Source organism: Pelodiscus sinensis, chromosome 2, assembly GCF_049634645.1.
Source record: "Pelodiscus sinensis isolate JC-2024 chromosome 2, ASM4963464v1, whole genome shotgun sequence".
In the NCBI taxonomy this organism is placed as follows: Eukaryota; Metazoa; Chordata; order Testudines; family Trionychidae; genus Pelodiscus; species Pelodiscus sinensis.
Window position 1 is genome coordinate 212,364,216 of NC_134712.1, and position 14,086 is coordinate 212,378,301.

At 38.6% G+C, this 14,086-nt stretch overlaps 1 protein-coding gene across 1 annotated transcript in view; it reads right to left on the reverse strand.

Moving 5' to 3' along the window:
- LOC102456845 (putative acyl-CoA dehydrogenase 6) overlaps positions 1–14,086 on the reverse strand; it is a 111,511-nt gene that overhangs the window by 2,753 nt on the left and 94,672 nt on the right. The window contains exons 6-8 of the mRNA XM_006114488.4: positions 10,754–10,927; positions 3,445–3,606; positions 3,162–3,312 (exon numbers count right to left, since the gene is read on the reverse strand). Coding sequence (XP_006114550.3) covers positions 3,162–3,312; positions 3,445–3,606; positions 10,754–10,927 — 487 coding nt within the window. The remainder of the gene's footprint in view (positions 1–3,161; positions 3,313–3,444; positions 3,607–10,753; positions 10,928–14,086) is intronic.

Here is a 14,086-nt window from a genome sequence, read left to right on the forward strand (position 1 = left end):
AAATTTGTGTTCGTTCCTTCAGGTGATATTATTATTTCACCTCTCTGGTAACTATGATTATCCAGCCATGGAACTGTATTAGTTCACAACAAAATTCTGGAGTGTGAATATCATTATTTAAGTCTATTTATAATGTTTTTTTTCTTTTGAGGTGGCAAGGGTTTATTTCTTTACTATTAGATGGCAGGCGCTGGTTGGATATCAGTAGGAAGGTGTTCTGGTTTTGCCAGCTGGGGAGCAAAACATAACTACACTAGTCTGCTTAGTAGCTATCCTGGACTGGGCCCAAAACAGCCATGTCAGAGTCAGACGGGTGCTCCCAGAAGTAGCAATCATGCCAAAACCACAAGGCCAGAGGACAAATCAAGCCTATACAAATGTATGAGATTTATTTCCATCTTCCACATAAATCCCATTCCCGTGGCATATGTTATACAAATGCATTACAGCACCGCTGCCAACAGCAGCATGTTCCAAAAAGGGAGAGCAGCTTTCAGAAAGATGCTCTGGGGAATGAAGCACTTACACTGCTCCCAGCTGAGGAAACTACCACATCACTACCCTAAGGTCAACATAGCCGAGTTCTCTTTTTCAGCCAAGTCACATCAGCTTTGCCTGTCTGAAACAGTAGTTCTACCACCTTTCTAACAAAGGGACAGCAGGTCTATATCAGACGCTTTTAAACATTTTCCTTCTTTTGTTGCATTGGTTTAACAGAAGAAGTTGTTAGCAATGAGACTGTCGACAATTTATATCCTATGCGCAGGTGTAATTTTTAATAAAAATACTTTCATTTTCCTCTTGCCACTTACACAGAAATGACAGATTTATTAACATCTTGACAGGACTATGTAGCACTTTAAAGACTAACAAGATGGTTTATTAGGTGATGAGCTTTCGTGGGCCAGACCCACTTCCTCAGATCAATCTGTGGAAGAAAATTGATACAACCATATATACCAAAGTGATACAATCAAAAAATATGAACACATACGAAATTGACAAATCAAATTTTACAACAGAGTGGGTGTGAGGGGGGAAGGTTAGTGTCTATGAGGTAATGACATTAGGGGGATAATTGGGGAAGCTATCTTTGTAATGGGTGAGATAATTAGAATCTTTGCTGAGATTCATACATAAAGTGTCAAATTTAAGCATGAATGAAAGCTCATCACCTAATAAACCATCTTGTTAAAGTGCTACATAGTTCTGTTTTTTGTTTCAGCTACACCAGACTAACACTGCTGCATCTCTATCATTATTAACATCTTGACAGACCTAACTCTGACTTGACTAATGCTATTTTAGGCATCTTATTATTGGGGGTTGATATGGAAGCTGAAATCTGATACAGGTTGAACCTCTCTACTCTAGCACCCTTGGGACCTGACCAGTGCCAAACCAGAGAATTTGCTGAACCATGGGAGGTCAGTATTGTCTTGCAGCATTACCAACACTTCTACTACTTACTCAGCTCTTAGAAGACATTTGGGGGTAAATTAGATCTAAATAACAGCACAGAATACTGACAGCCAGGACTGGTGACTGTAAACAAACTTTATGGGGCCATGGGAAACGTGATCACGCCTTTGATAAGTGGACATCCAACTAACTAAAATCATGCTGGACCACAAATGTTGCTAGATCAGAGTGTGCCCGACTAGAGAGGTTCAACCTGTATGAGCAGAAGAATTTAAGATCCATGTTTTGTTTATGTCATAATGCATACAGCAATAACTTCACTTGGCATACAGGCTATAAACATCCTCAAAAAGAATACAGGGCACTGGAGCCAGCATGCCACTTAAAGGATTATTGGCACCTCATACAAAATACTCTCTTTACAATTTTGCTAATATAGTCAGTACAGTAAAACTCCCAATAGTCCGGCATCCAATTGTACAGCACTCCTGATAGTCTGGCATCAAAATGGCAAGAAACTAATGAGTGAGCTTTGGCAAAAAATGAGTCACAAGGCAGCAGCGGCAGCAGCTGAACCGAGCAAAACGGGATGGGACCGAGTCAGTCTGCCCCTGGCATTGTGTGATGCTGGACAGTGCTTGTGCTACAATAAAAAGGGTTAAAAACACTTTCTATACGGTATATTCTGTGTGTATATATAAAAAATATAACCATCTTATAGTACCTCCTGATAGTCCGGCATATCCGATAATCTGGCACCACCTAAGTCCCAAAGGTTCTGGATAATCAGAAGTCTACTGTACTTCTCTTCCTTCTGCTTTTACCACTGGATGCATGAACTACAGTGGGCTCAGGGTGTATAATTTGGCACGTCCGTTTAAAAAGCCTATGGAGTCTCTACAGATAAAATTTACTCATAATGTGTAAGGCTAGTGCAAGGACTTTGCACCTCTCAAATTCCATCTAATTTTTAAGGGCTGTATTGAGAGAGCAGGGGAAGAGGAATGCCTTTGTTCCTCCACGTGTCTTGGAAAATATCTCTGTGCTAGCCCCACACAGGTTTCCAGAGAAGATCACCAGAGGAAAGGGTTGTTTGAAGTGCTGTGTTTCAAAGATAGCACCGTAAAGGTAGATTTCCATGTCTTTTTGTATGGATTTTTTGAGGGGGTCAAGTTCTCCTGCTCTTTCATTTTTATTTTGGTTCTGTAATTTGGTTCAGAAACACCTAACCTTGGAAAGGCACCCCTTACTAACAGGAAAGGAACTAACAATAAGGTGTCTTTCTCTCTGAATCCACTGCCTCAGAGACATAGGGCTAATGGAGAGCTACCAAAGAATATGGAGTCACCAGTGACAACTCTCTTTTCTTGAGCTTCTGACAAGACTGGTGGATAGAGTAAACCACACAATTATGATTTAAAGCTGTGATCCTGCAAAAGGGATCTTCTTCCATGTGTCTTAACCTGGGGAAAGTCACACTGCAGCCAATGAACCAGCGTTTCTGTAGCTCACCACTTCAGGATCATGCAGGAGACAATCAAAGCATTAGATGTGTGGCCCATGTAACTCCAGTGGAAATTCATTATTTACATCAACTGAGGATCTGGTCCACATTATTTACATTGCAGTAAAATTGGAAAGAGCAAACCTCCCATGCAGCGTTTTTCATATTCCATACATTTGATCAAAGTTACTTAAAGCAGAGTCAAAACCGTGCACATTCTCAAACAGTGGCTCACCTGTAAAGTTTGCTCACTAGCACCTCATTGGTGAATCCCATTCCTCCCCAGAACTGAAGGCAATTATCAGTCAGCTCACGGGCTAGACGGCCTGCCTTTAGTTTAGCCATGGAAGCAAGTTTGGTCACATCATTGCCTCTTAGATAAAGAGCTAAAATAAACACACACATGCTATCGTAAGTCACTGACTGCAGTATAATCTCACTCCCAACTCCCATATTTTTCCATTCATGCAGTTTTTTTGATATGAAGAGAACACTGAAGCCAAATGTGGAAATCTTACCTACAGCCTGGTAGAGCAGAGAGCGAACAAGTTCCACCTCAGTTGCTAATTCTGCCAGGCGAAAGTGCACTGTTTGGTTATGCAGTACTGGCTGGCTGTATATTTTCCGTTGGCGAGTGTAGTCAATAGTTTCTTGTATCACATTTTCCATTGGTGCCAGGACTAGAGGAATCAAAGCACAGAACAGCAACTGTTTTTACTCAAGGGCTTTGGGGTTATGTGGTTTGTGTGAAGTTTGTTAAAAAGGAAGCCTTTTTTCTCCTCCCAGCTTGTGTAAAAGACAATGAATAAACTAGTTATTTAAAAATAAATTAATCTATGAGAATCATTTAGTATTTATAGTTTCAGTTCCCTACAGATGTTGGTCATTCCCATATTTCTTAAAGAAAGACTTTAGAATATATGTATGTATAACCTGGAACACCAAGAACACTTTTTTTTCCCATTCCTATTGCCAATACCCTGATCCATGTTTCAATAATCTACCTCAAGTAGGCTACATCTACACAGCATCACACAAATTGCGTAGTTAATTTCAAGGTAAGAGTGGTTTGTAGATGCACCCTTACTGTAACCTTCTCTCCTGCTACCTTTTAGGCCATCTACATAGTACAGCTGTCAAACTCATCTTCCCAGCCTCGTCACCAGTTTTTATGAGTCCCTTCAATGACTCCACATTTCCTTCTGCATCATTTTCAAGGATGCTCCTTTGCTTCTGTCTCACTGTTGGTCACCCATCACAGCCATATAACCTTGTGTATGTGTTGGGACAACCTAAAGGAACCAAGAATTCTCAACTGTATATAGGAACTTAAAAATTACTAGAGTCAATAAGACCATTAGTCCATATAGTCCAATGGCCTCAATAGATGGTGTAAGACTCCTAGTGTTACTCGGGATTTGAGGGGTGTGATCAAGCTGGATATGATGGGTACAATTGCAACCATATTGTGTGCATTCAGCCACCGTGAATTAATAAAATAGAACATCACATAATACAGGATTAATTTGACCTTTTCAAGGCAATGTCAAAACTAGCTGGTAGTTTCTGCTAATCAGAATGGGATGACAGGAGAAAAAAAAGTCAACAACTGAGACTGAAAGAAAATAAGTGGACAGGAAATCTTGAAATTTGATATAGAAGTTTAATATGATTAAGACTGTTCGGAATGTTTGCTAATAAGTAGCTTACTGGAATTTAGGAAAAGTGATGTTTCAGTAAGGGTCTCTGTGTGTTTTGTAGAAGTTGGTTATAAAAAATTAACAATACAGTGTACTTGGAGCAGTCCTCTGAAGCCACCTTGAGACACATTTTTCTAGATACCTCTCCCCCCAGTGGGAAAGCAACTGATCACTGCAAACCTACTGTTAGTGATTTAATACTGTTCCACATTTTAGGTATATATTTGGGATGCTCTAAAGTTATGGATTATGTCTGTGTTTGCTTAAATCTCAAACTGTAGTTAGATAAAAGTTTAGATAAAAGATTAATGCAAGTAAACATGCTCTATCAGATGGAATTGCTGTGTTCCCATTGATTTATTCCTGACACTGCCTGGAGTGAAATAGTTAACTTTACACTGCTGTGGGTTCTGAAAACCCTGGGTAACCACAGTGGACAGATGTGGAACAATCTGCTCCCCTGGACATAACTTCCCATGCCTAGTCTTTCTACAACTCTCCTTAAACAAGAAGAAATGAACTAAGAAAGCTCTCTTCAGTCTACTGCTAATCAGTGTGAAATGTCACGTGGGTAAAACCAGACTATCACTATGTTCTCGAATGCATTAACACCGGAAAATAATAAAAGACAAAAACACTATCACCTGTGGGTGAACACTTTTCACAGTGATCATTCTATATCTGACCTCATGTTCCTCATTCTCAAAGGAAATCTCCACAACACTTTCAAAGGACAACTCTAGGAGCTTCAATTCATAATTTTACTAGACACTAAAAATAATGTATAGCGATGCTAGATGACTGGTCAGGTGTTAACAGGCCACTTCACCTTAACTGGACCCTTGAAATGTGTGCTCTATGTGACTCCATGTTACAAGTTAGTCCAATAAAAAATTTTACCTCACCGATTTTGACTTTGTGGCATGGTTGGCAGAGAAAGAGAGAAAGGAATATTTAATAATTTTAGGACCAAATTTTGATTTGGTAAAATAAGATTTTTATAAAACATAATGCCAAAAAAATGTTTCCAGAACATTTATCATTTTATTCTATTTTTAATATAAATTCCATTGGAAACAGATTAAAACAAGATTCTTTCAAGATTTGTTACCTCCTCAGGGAGGAAACAGGAAAAAGAAATCCAAGGGAGAGCAGCACAAAAGGAACTAAGTAGTCAGTGAAGGAAAGGGTAGAAAAGTTGAAGTCTGCAATAGTCAGGCATAAAACTACCTCTTTCGAACTGCATCTAGTTGCATGTCTTAATTGTGAAGTGCCAGTTGCCAGGAAAGTATGCTGGGAAAAGCTCCTCTACAATGTTAAAGCCAAAGTGATGAGTTCAATGGTAGCTTAGTAGTTAGAAAACGAAAAGCTCTCAGAAAGAGGCACTGGATTTCCACCTTTCATATGGCCAGGGATCTGGTTGAAAGATAGCTTCCCTGAACTGAATGCAAGTGTGCTATATATGTTCCTAACTTACAAATGATTATGCAAGTGCTTAACTTTAAATATGTGAGCACTCTCGTTGACTTCTGTGAGACTACTCATATGCTTCAAGCAACCTAAATCCCTGTTTTGTTCTTGTGGTTTACCACTACATCACTGTAATTTCCATACAGTGTTTGGAAAGGAAACATTCCAGTACTGTGCTAGTGTAAGAAAACATGAATCACAGATAACACACTATGGATTAGGCTTTCAGATAGATTTTGACCTGGTCTAATCATTATAAGGAACAATTTTGTTTCCAGAAATAATTATAATTGCACTGAATTGCAGAGGGACACACTATAAGATGACTTCAAACTTCTGCTTTGTGGGTCCCAATAATTGATTAGATTATCTAGAAATGTTTGTTCCTGCATAGATGGTGTCTGACCCTAAAATCTTCCCTTATTTGAAAAAAATAGATTTAAAAATATCATGTTACATGTAACTTAAACCTAACATTTGGTTTCCCATGGTTGAATCCTCATTCCCCTGTGGCACCAGTGTCGGGATTGGGGCCAGAGGTATGAAGATATTTTTAATATATTTTTAATCTTGGTGACCTTTCAAAAAATGAAAAGAAAATACACTAACTATGTCTACTAATATTTCTCTAAGTATGACTAGGGGTATGTCTACACTACGGGACAAGGTCAAATTAAGATACGCAACTTCAGCTACGTTAATTGCGTAGCTGAAGTCGAAGTAGCTTAACTTGACTTTTGGCACTGTCCACACTGCAGGAAGTTGAAGGGAGAACATTCTTTCTTCAACTTCCCTTACTCCTCGTGGAAGCAGGACTACTGGCATCGACCGAAGTGCCCCCCTCAGTTCGAATTAACCATCTTAACTAAACTCACTAATTTAAACCCTGGAAGATGGACAGCAGCAGCTTGTTCTCTGAAGTGCGGATGCACCCTAAAAGTCTTTATCAGCATATTATAAGCTTCAGATTACTGTTTTAGGCTAAACAACCATATCACATACTTAAAAATATCCCAGAAATGAAAAATTGTTACCAAAGCTGTGCTAACTTGGTTGACTTCATTTTCAGAGAAATTTTGTCTCAGATGTTTTTCAATAACAATCTCTTAACCAAAAACAGCTTGGCTTTATCATGCCAATCAGGAAGTTTCTGTGAATATCTGTTACCTTTCTCATAATGGGTCTCTTTTCCCCATTTCACTGTTGTTTCCACAGATCAAGTGTAATTTGAGTTTATTTTGATTTTTCAGACACTTTCTTTTGTCTTTTATTTCAAAGTTCTTATGTTCTAAACTTGCAGGAACTTTGTATTAAGTTTCAATAGGGATAATTTGTACAGAGATTAATTGTATACCATACACACAGACTGGAGAGCTGTGACTCTGAAAAGTATTGACTCTACACGAGTGCTTAGTGTGATGCTGTGGCAAAAGGGCTACTGTGATATTTGGGTGTATAGGCGGGAGTAACAAGTAGGAGGAGGGAAGTGATTTTACCTCTGTATATAGCATTGGTGAGACTGACACTAGAATAGTGCATACATTCCTGGGAGTCAACATTTTAAAAACAATGTTGACAAATTGAAGAGGCTGCAGAAATGAGCCACAAACATGACTTTAGGTCTGGAAAACAGTGAAAGACTTAAGGAGCTATATATGTTCACAGTTTATCAAAGACCAAACTGAAAAATGACTTGATTACAGTGTGTAAGTACCTTCACAAGGAGAAAATATCTGGTACTAAAGGGCTCTTCAGTACAGTGAAGTAAAACACATCAAGAACCAATGCCAATGCCCAGAGCCTGAAGCTAGGCAATTTAATCAGAAATAAGGCACACATATTTAACAGGGAGGATAAGTAACCACTGGAACAAATTACCTATGGAAGTGGTAGATTTCCCATGTCTCCAAGCAGGAGAGGTTCACTTTTGGCTTTAGCCAAAACCACTACTTATTGTGCCCATTGCTGGAATAACCAGATGAAATGCAATGGTGTGTGATACACCAGAAGTCAAGCTAGAAAATCTTATGGTCCCTTCTGATCTTATTTCTGCAATGTTAATTCAAAGTTTCCCTTCCCTGCTGCTTTCCTGTAGCTGGAAAGTGGTTAAAATTTGAGTGGCATTTCCACTGGGACAGCTGTTGGAATGTTCACTCATTCCACTGGCAAGAGAGGAAGCCAACTATTCAGTTACCATGGCGATTATAAGAACAAGCCATAAAAGAGAGCTCTCCAAACTAAAATTTAAAAATTAATTGACTAAGATTTCAATGGGGATAAAGCTGTTTTTTCCTTCAATATAATCCCCAGCAGAAAGACGGTAACTGCTGTGTAATGACATACTAATTAATTTAGAAAAAAACAAAACTTCTCTTCGGGTTTGATGGGACTGGCAGAAGAGCAGAACGATACAAATATCTGCAGGAAGAATCTTGCTACAACCTATTTTTTCCCAGCCCTATTCTCTGAAATGGCTGAACCATTTTGGATGACATTTTCCAGAAGAGCTGAGTCTGAACACAATTAAAGTTGGACAAAGTTATAAGCAACTGAAACGATCATCATATAATGGGATGAACTGGGTAGTCTTAATAGTAACAGAGCTACCAATCCTTTCTAAAATACCTTTACATAACTTTGAAATGTTAGCAAAGATAATCTTACTAGAGTATGCCAAATAAGAACAAATTTTAAAATGTTCTTAAATATAATGTTAAAAATTTACATAGTACACTAGGGATGTTAATGTGTGGAAAACTACATGATTAACCGATAAGCCTGGGCAGCAAGGGAGGGAGGCGGGAGCTGGTGTGCGTGGGGAGCCGGATCCACCAACCCTCTTCCACCCCCACCCTGCTGCTCTGATAGAGACTCAGCAGAGCGATGGGTGAGGGGGACAGGCAGTAGTCAATATATGTGATAAGATGGCTTTTAGGCCAACTCCCCATGCATACTGGCTCCACAGACCTGCCTGCCCCCCCTTGCTGTCTGCTACAGAAGCAGCAGCGGAGAAAGGGGGGAGCAAGGGAGGCTGCCACAAAGATGCCTCTGTCCACTGTGGGCCTGTGCTCACTGCGGACAGAAGCTTCTCTGTGGCAGAGGCTGTCCTCAGGGAGCTCGGACCCCCTGTGGACAGGGACTGCTGTACCAGAGGCAGCAGCATGGGGCGGCACATGGGAGCCGGTCTGTGTCGGAAGTAGGCTTCTGCCTGCCACCCTGCACTGCTGCCTATGATACAGATGCAGAAGAGCAGAGTGCCAGGGGGCTCCCCAGGATTGGGGCCGGGAGCACAATGGCTGCCAGCCCTCGAGGACTACTGAATAGTCGTGTAACCACTAACATTTGATGTTGTTACATGATTATTCAATTACACGCTATCTAACATCTCTATAATGCACAGATTATTTTAAAAAGTGTGTGTGTAGCTGGGTATAATCCTTAGATTATCCACAAATACAAAGCTTGTTTTAAAAGCAATCAGATACATTTAGTACACATTCAGCAATAACCCAAATTTAGGTGAAGACATTTAACAGTACAGTTTAAATATTAGCATCCAATTATTCAGGTACATTACTCATGAAAAGTTATACAGAGATTTGGTTGTGGAAAGCCGATATATTATAAACTAAGTAAATATGGGAAATGAGTGAATGGTTCAGAAGGCTGGTGAAGGGACACATATTTGAATCTGTCTTGCATTAGTAATGACTAAAATTTCATACAATTTGATTATTATTTTGTAGTCCATTATTAATAACACTCAATACTTGTGTAGTACTTTATACACTAATTGTATGAAGTACTAATATATGCTGGCTGTCAAAATCTAGTTATCAGCCAATAAGTGTCTGCATCACAAGACCACCACCATAAAACAATGGTGGCACTATAAAAAAAAAGTCAGACAAACAAAAATCCCTCCATTTGCGTCTGTAAATTCTGAAAAACTTCCATTGACTCCATTGTGAGCAGCAGGAGTAAGCTCTAAATGGAAATCAAGCCATACTTTCACTGCCAAAGAAGAGTCCTTCCACACTACGGCTGAGGCACAGAGGAGCATGGGTATATTTGTCCTGTCACTGCTCATGCAGTAGCTCTATGAAGGTGAAATAGAGTGTTTGTGATGGAGAACTAAAGGAGATCATCTTTACACAGCTGCTAAATTCACATAAGAAAAACCAGAAAACGATAACTTCTCCATTATAGGCAAGCCATTTTCTGAAGGCAGCTTTATAGTTAAGTTCATATTTACAATTTTTCATGTGTATTATGATAATCTTTGTTTTCCACTGGCAGCCCCCACATAATGATACTGCATTTTTATTTTTCCTCATGTCATCATCAGAAAGCTCTGGGGGAAAGAAAAACAAATACATTCCAAACCAAACCCAAATCTCAAATCAAATAACCAAAAAAAACCCCAAAGAATAAAACCCCCACAGTACCTTTCCAGTAGTATGTAAAGGTTACTTTCTTTCCATTTCATTTTTATTCCAGCTATACAAAGATAAAGTTATCTGTCTAGACTATGACCTATTTTATGAAAATAAATTACAAGAGTTAGCTGTAATCCAGGACCAGAAAAGTAAATTTTGTTAGTCATTTTGTAAGAGAGAATCTTATCTCTTGCCAAGAAGTATGGCTGATGACTTACTGTTAGCTACTGCCCATAAACGCTCTTCTTGGAATTGCAACATCTGGTACGTAAAGCCCATTCCTTCCTCCCCAATGAGGTATTTGCTGGGAACTCTGACATCTTCAAAAAAGATTTGTGCTGTGTCTGATGACCTCATACCCATCTTGTCTATCTTTTTAGCAACGTGAACGCCTGAAAATAAAAATGTTGTAGGAAGGATACAGGGAGTAAGAGGCTAGGGTATATAATTATAATTATTATAATTTAACAAAAGAAAGAGTTCTGTACTAAAGTTTGCAAATTTGCAAGTTTCTATGCTTAGACTATAATAAAATCATAAGTTTAAAAAAACATGGAAGTGTCAAATGAAATCATTGCATTCCTGCACTATTTGTTAAAACATCACTATTTTTAAATACCGGTTGGACCACACTCATCTGGCATCCTCTGGACCTGATCAGTCCTGATTGAGGGAGTTTGCCGGACCACAGGAGATCTCTCCTGGAATCCATCTACAGACCCGGCTCCACTACCGGCCGGTCTGGCTCCCATCCTGCCCCAGTGATTGTGGGGCCCTGCAGACACTAAAGTTACACTGCTCCAGGGCCACCGGAGCTCCCTTGCCTAAATGGCAGCCAGGTTAGCCCAGGAGCTCTAGAGCTCTGTGGTTGCCAGGAATGCCAGGGCTCTGTTGCCCTTGCATGGCTGGGGCTCCACAGCTGCCAGGACTCTGCTGCCCTGGGGCTGTCAGTGAAATCAGAACACTTGTAATCCTAAAGACCTTAGTTTTGATAATCCTAAAAAATGAATAATTTGCTAGTGGACACAGCATTTATTTAATGGACTTCTAGAAAGCTAGCAGCATCAGGCTAACTTTTATATTAATGTGTACTGTATAAAACACAGAATTTTGTGTTACTTTTTGAGTGACAGCATCATAATAAAGGCACTAATAGATATTTTAAAATGCAAATATTATATCTATGTATTTTGTAACCTCTGAGTTATCTTTCAATTATATGAGCAGTTTTGAAATTCATAAGTACCTACAAATTAGTCTCACATGATGTACAGGTTGTCATATAAACTCATTTTCAGCTTTAGTAAAATTCAGTTCAAGACTTTCCATTCCCTCTCTCTGTGAGCTAAGTTGCAATGATAGCTTTTTTCTCGCAAAAGTGTACTTGTCTGGTAAAACTGTCTCTCTCTGTAGTGAAATTAAAATAAAAAATCACACTGCATACATTTGGAAGGCACATATGGAATACAATGGAGACTTTCGGTAACTAACACCAGCTATTTTCTCATTTTCTTTTGCCAGCTAGCAGTGACCATTTCACAGCTGGCCAGTTAGATTTAAATCACTTGAAATTAATCCCCAAACAGCATCAAAGACATAGAGGAAATGTTTTTCTTTTCACAGAGGCTTCTGCCTCTGGTAGTGGCAACTAAATGCACATTGCACATTACTGAACCCTCCTGAGAGCACTGCTATTGACTCTTTATTAATTGGTCTTTTATGGAAACAGTTTTAAGCATCAGAAGCTGGGGAAAAAGTGGTTTGGTCCACATTGAAACCCTAATTCTCACTGGTGAGTCATAAAAGTAATCCCAATGAAGTCTGGGAGACCACTCATGCTCATTAAGGTGTGAAATTTACACTTGCACAGATGGGCCAATACACCACCATGTTAGATGCGCATATGCTTAAGATGGTGAATTTCTCCCAACATAAATAAGATTTGCACAATTTAATTTTAAATGGCATCTTCTCAACCACTAGGATATCTTGACAGGCTGTAGCATTCACTCAGTCCAACAAGATCCAAAAACTAAACAATATGAGAATTGTTCCTTCTTAAACAAATAAAGAGTGGATAAACATTACTTCAGGAGGTGGATCAAAATGCATAATTATATTTAGCATTACCAAGTAATCCATCACCATAGTAGACATGATGTCAGATTAGGTTGAAATAAATGTTGTGCTCTCACAGCCACAATATTAAGCAGTAGCTTGTGTAACATTACATGATAAACACTCTGGTAATGCAATAGTAACATTAAAGGTTAAGCAACCAAAGCGTTAGAAATGATAAAATTAAAAATGGATGCATTATCTTCATGTTTCCACCTTCTGTTTATTAGGTATTAATACACAATCTTTACATACATGATTGCACATTATGAATAATAACAACTCTCATACGCATTCTTTATATAACAAATGCATATTCCCATCTTGTGTTATATAATTGCATTATATATGTAAAATCATATATTATTATGTGTTACTGTGTGTACAGTTAAATAGTCCACAAAAGCAATTTTATTGAAATTGCATGAGATAATACTTGACATGCTACAGATAAAATATTATATACTGTTATATAGTGATTGTGAAAATGTGCTTACTTATAAAGGCATGTATTTACAATTAAAATACTTTCCGTCTCCATGTTTCTTCAGTTATGATTAAAAAATACTTCTTACTTTAAATAATGTAGTTAGTAAAGCTAAATGCACAGCACCTGGAAATATACATGTTTTAAATGCTCTTGCAGATAAAAAGCATTTGTAATTTGTGCATCAATTAATATACTGATAACTTTTTAATTAGTAGCATATAAGTATAAATTCTGTCCCATAATTCTCACTGTTTCTAGAAAGCTTAACAGTATTTTGGGAAGATAAAAGGCAAACATAAAAGTTTACAGTTTCTACCCCCACAGCTCCATGTGTTCTTTAAAGATAAAACAATATGCAATATATTGAAGAGTACATGTAGCTGCACACCATTTTTGGCGGGTGATGGAATGGGAGTGGGAGAGGACCAGAATTCAAGACAGTTTTTGTGGACTCTTTCCAAGATTAAAATACTGGATATCATATACTATTGTTCTGAATTTTCCTTCAATTTGTTTTAATGATGTTTTGTAAGGCAGTATTTTTCAAAGTTGGATTGCAGGCCCACCTAGGTAAGCTGCTGGTGGACCTCAAGACACTTTGTTTGTCTAAGCATCTATAAGCACAGAACCTTGCAGCTCTCATTGGCTGGAAATGGTGACTTGCAGCTCCCATTGGCTCTATGTTTATGGACGCTTAGATAATCAAAGTGTCTCATGGCCTGCCAGCAGCTTACCCAGGTGGTCCCATAACCCAACTTTGAAACTACTAAGGTATTAATTTTGTTCTTGGCAATTGTTTAACTTATCTGTTTCTACAACAGCTTATAAACTTCTCCAACAGACGCCTACTGATACACTTATTTAAGCAATATTTTTGGCCAGAAGAACCCTTTATGTTACAGTATCTTTGGAATGAGAGGCTGAAGTCTGTTTAATTTCCTCA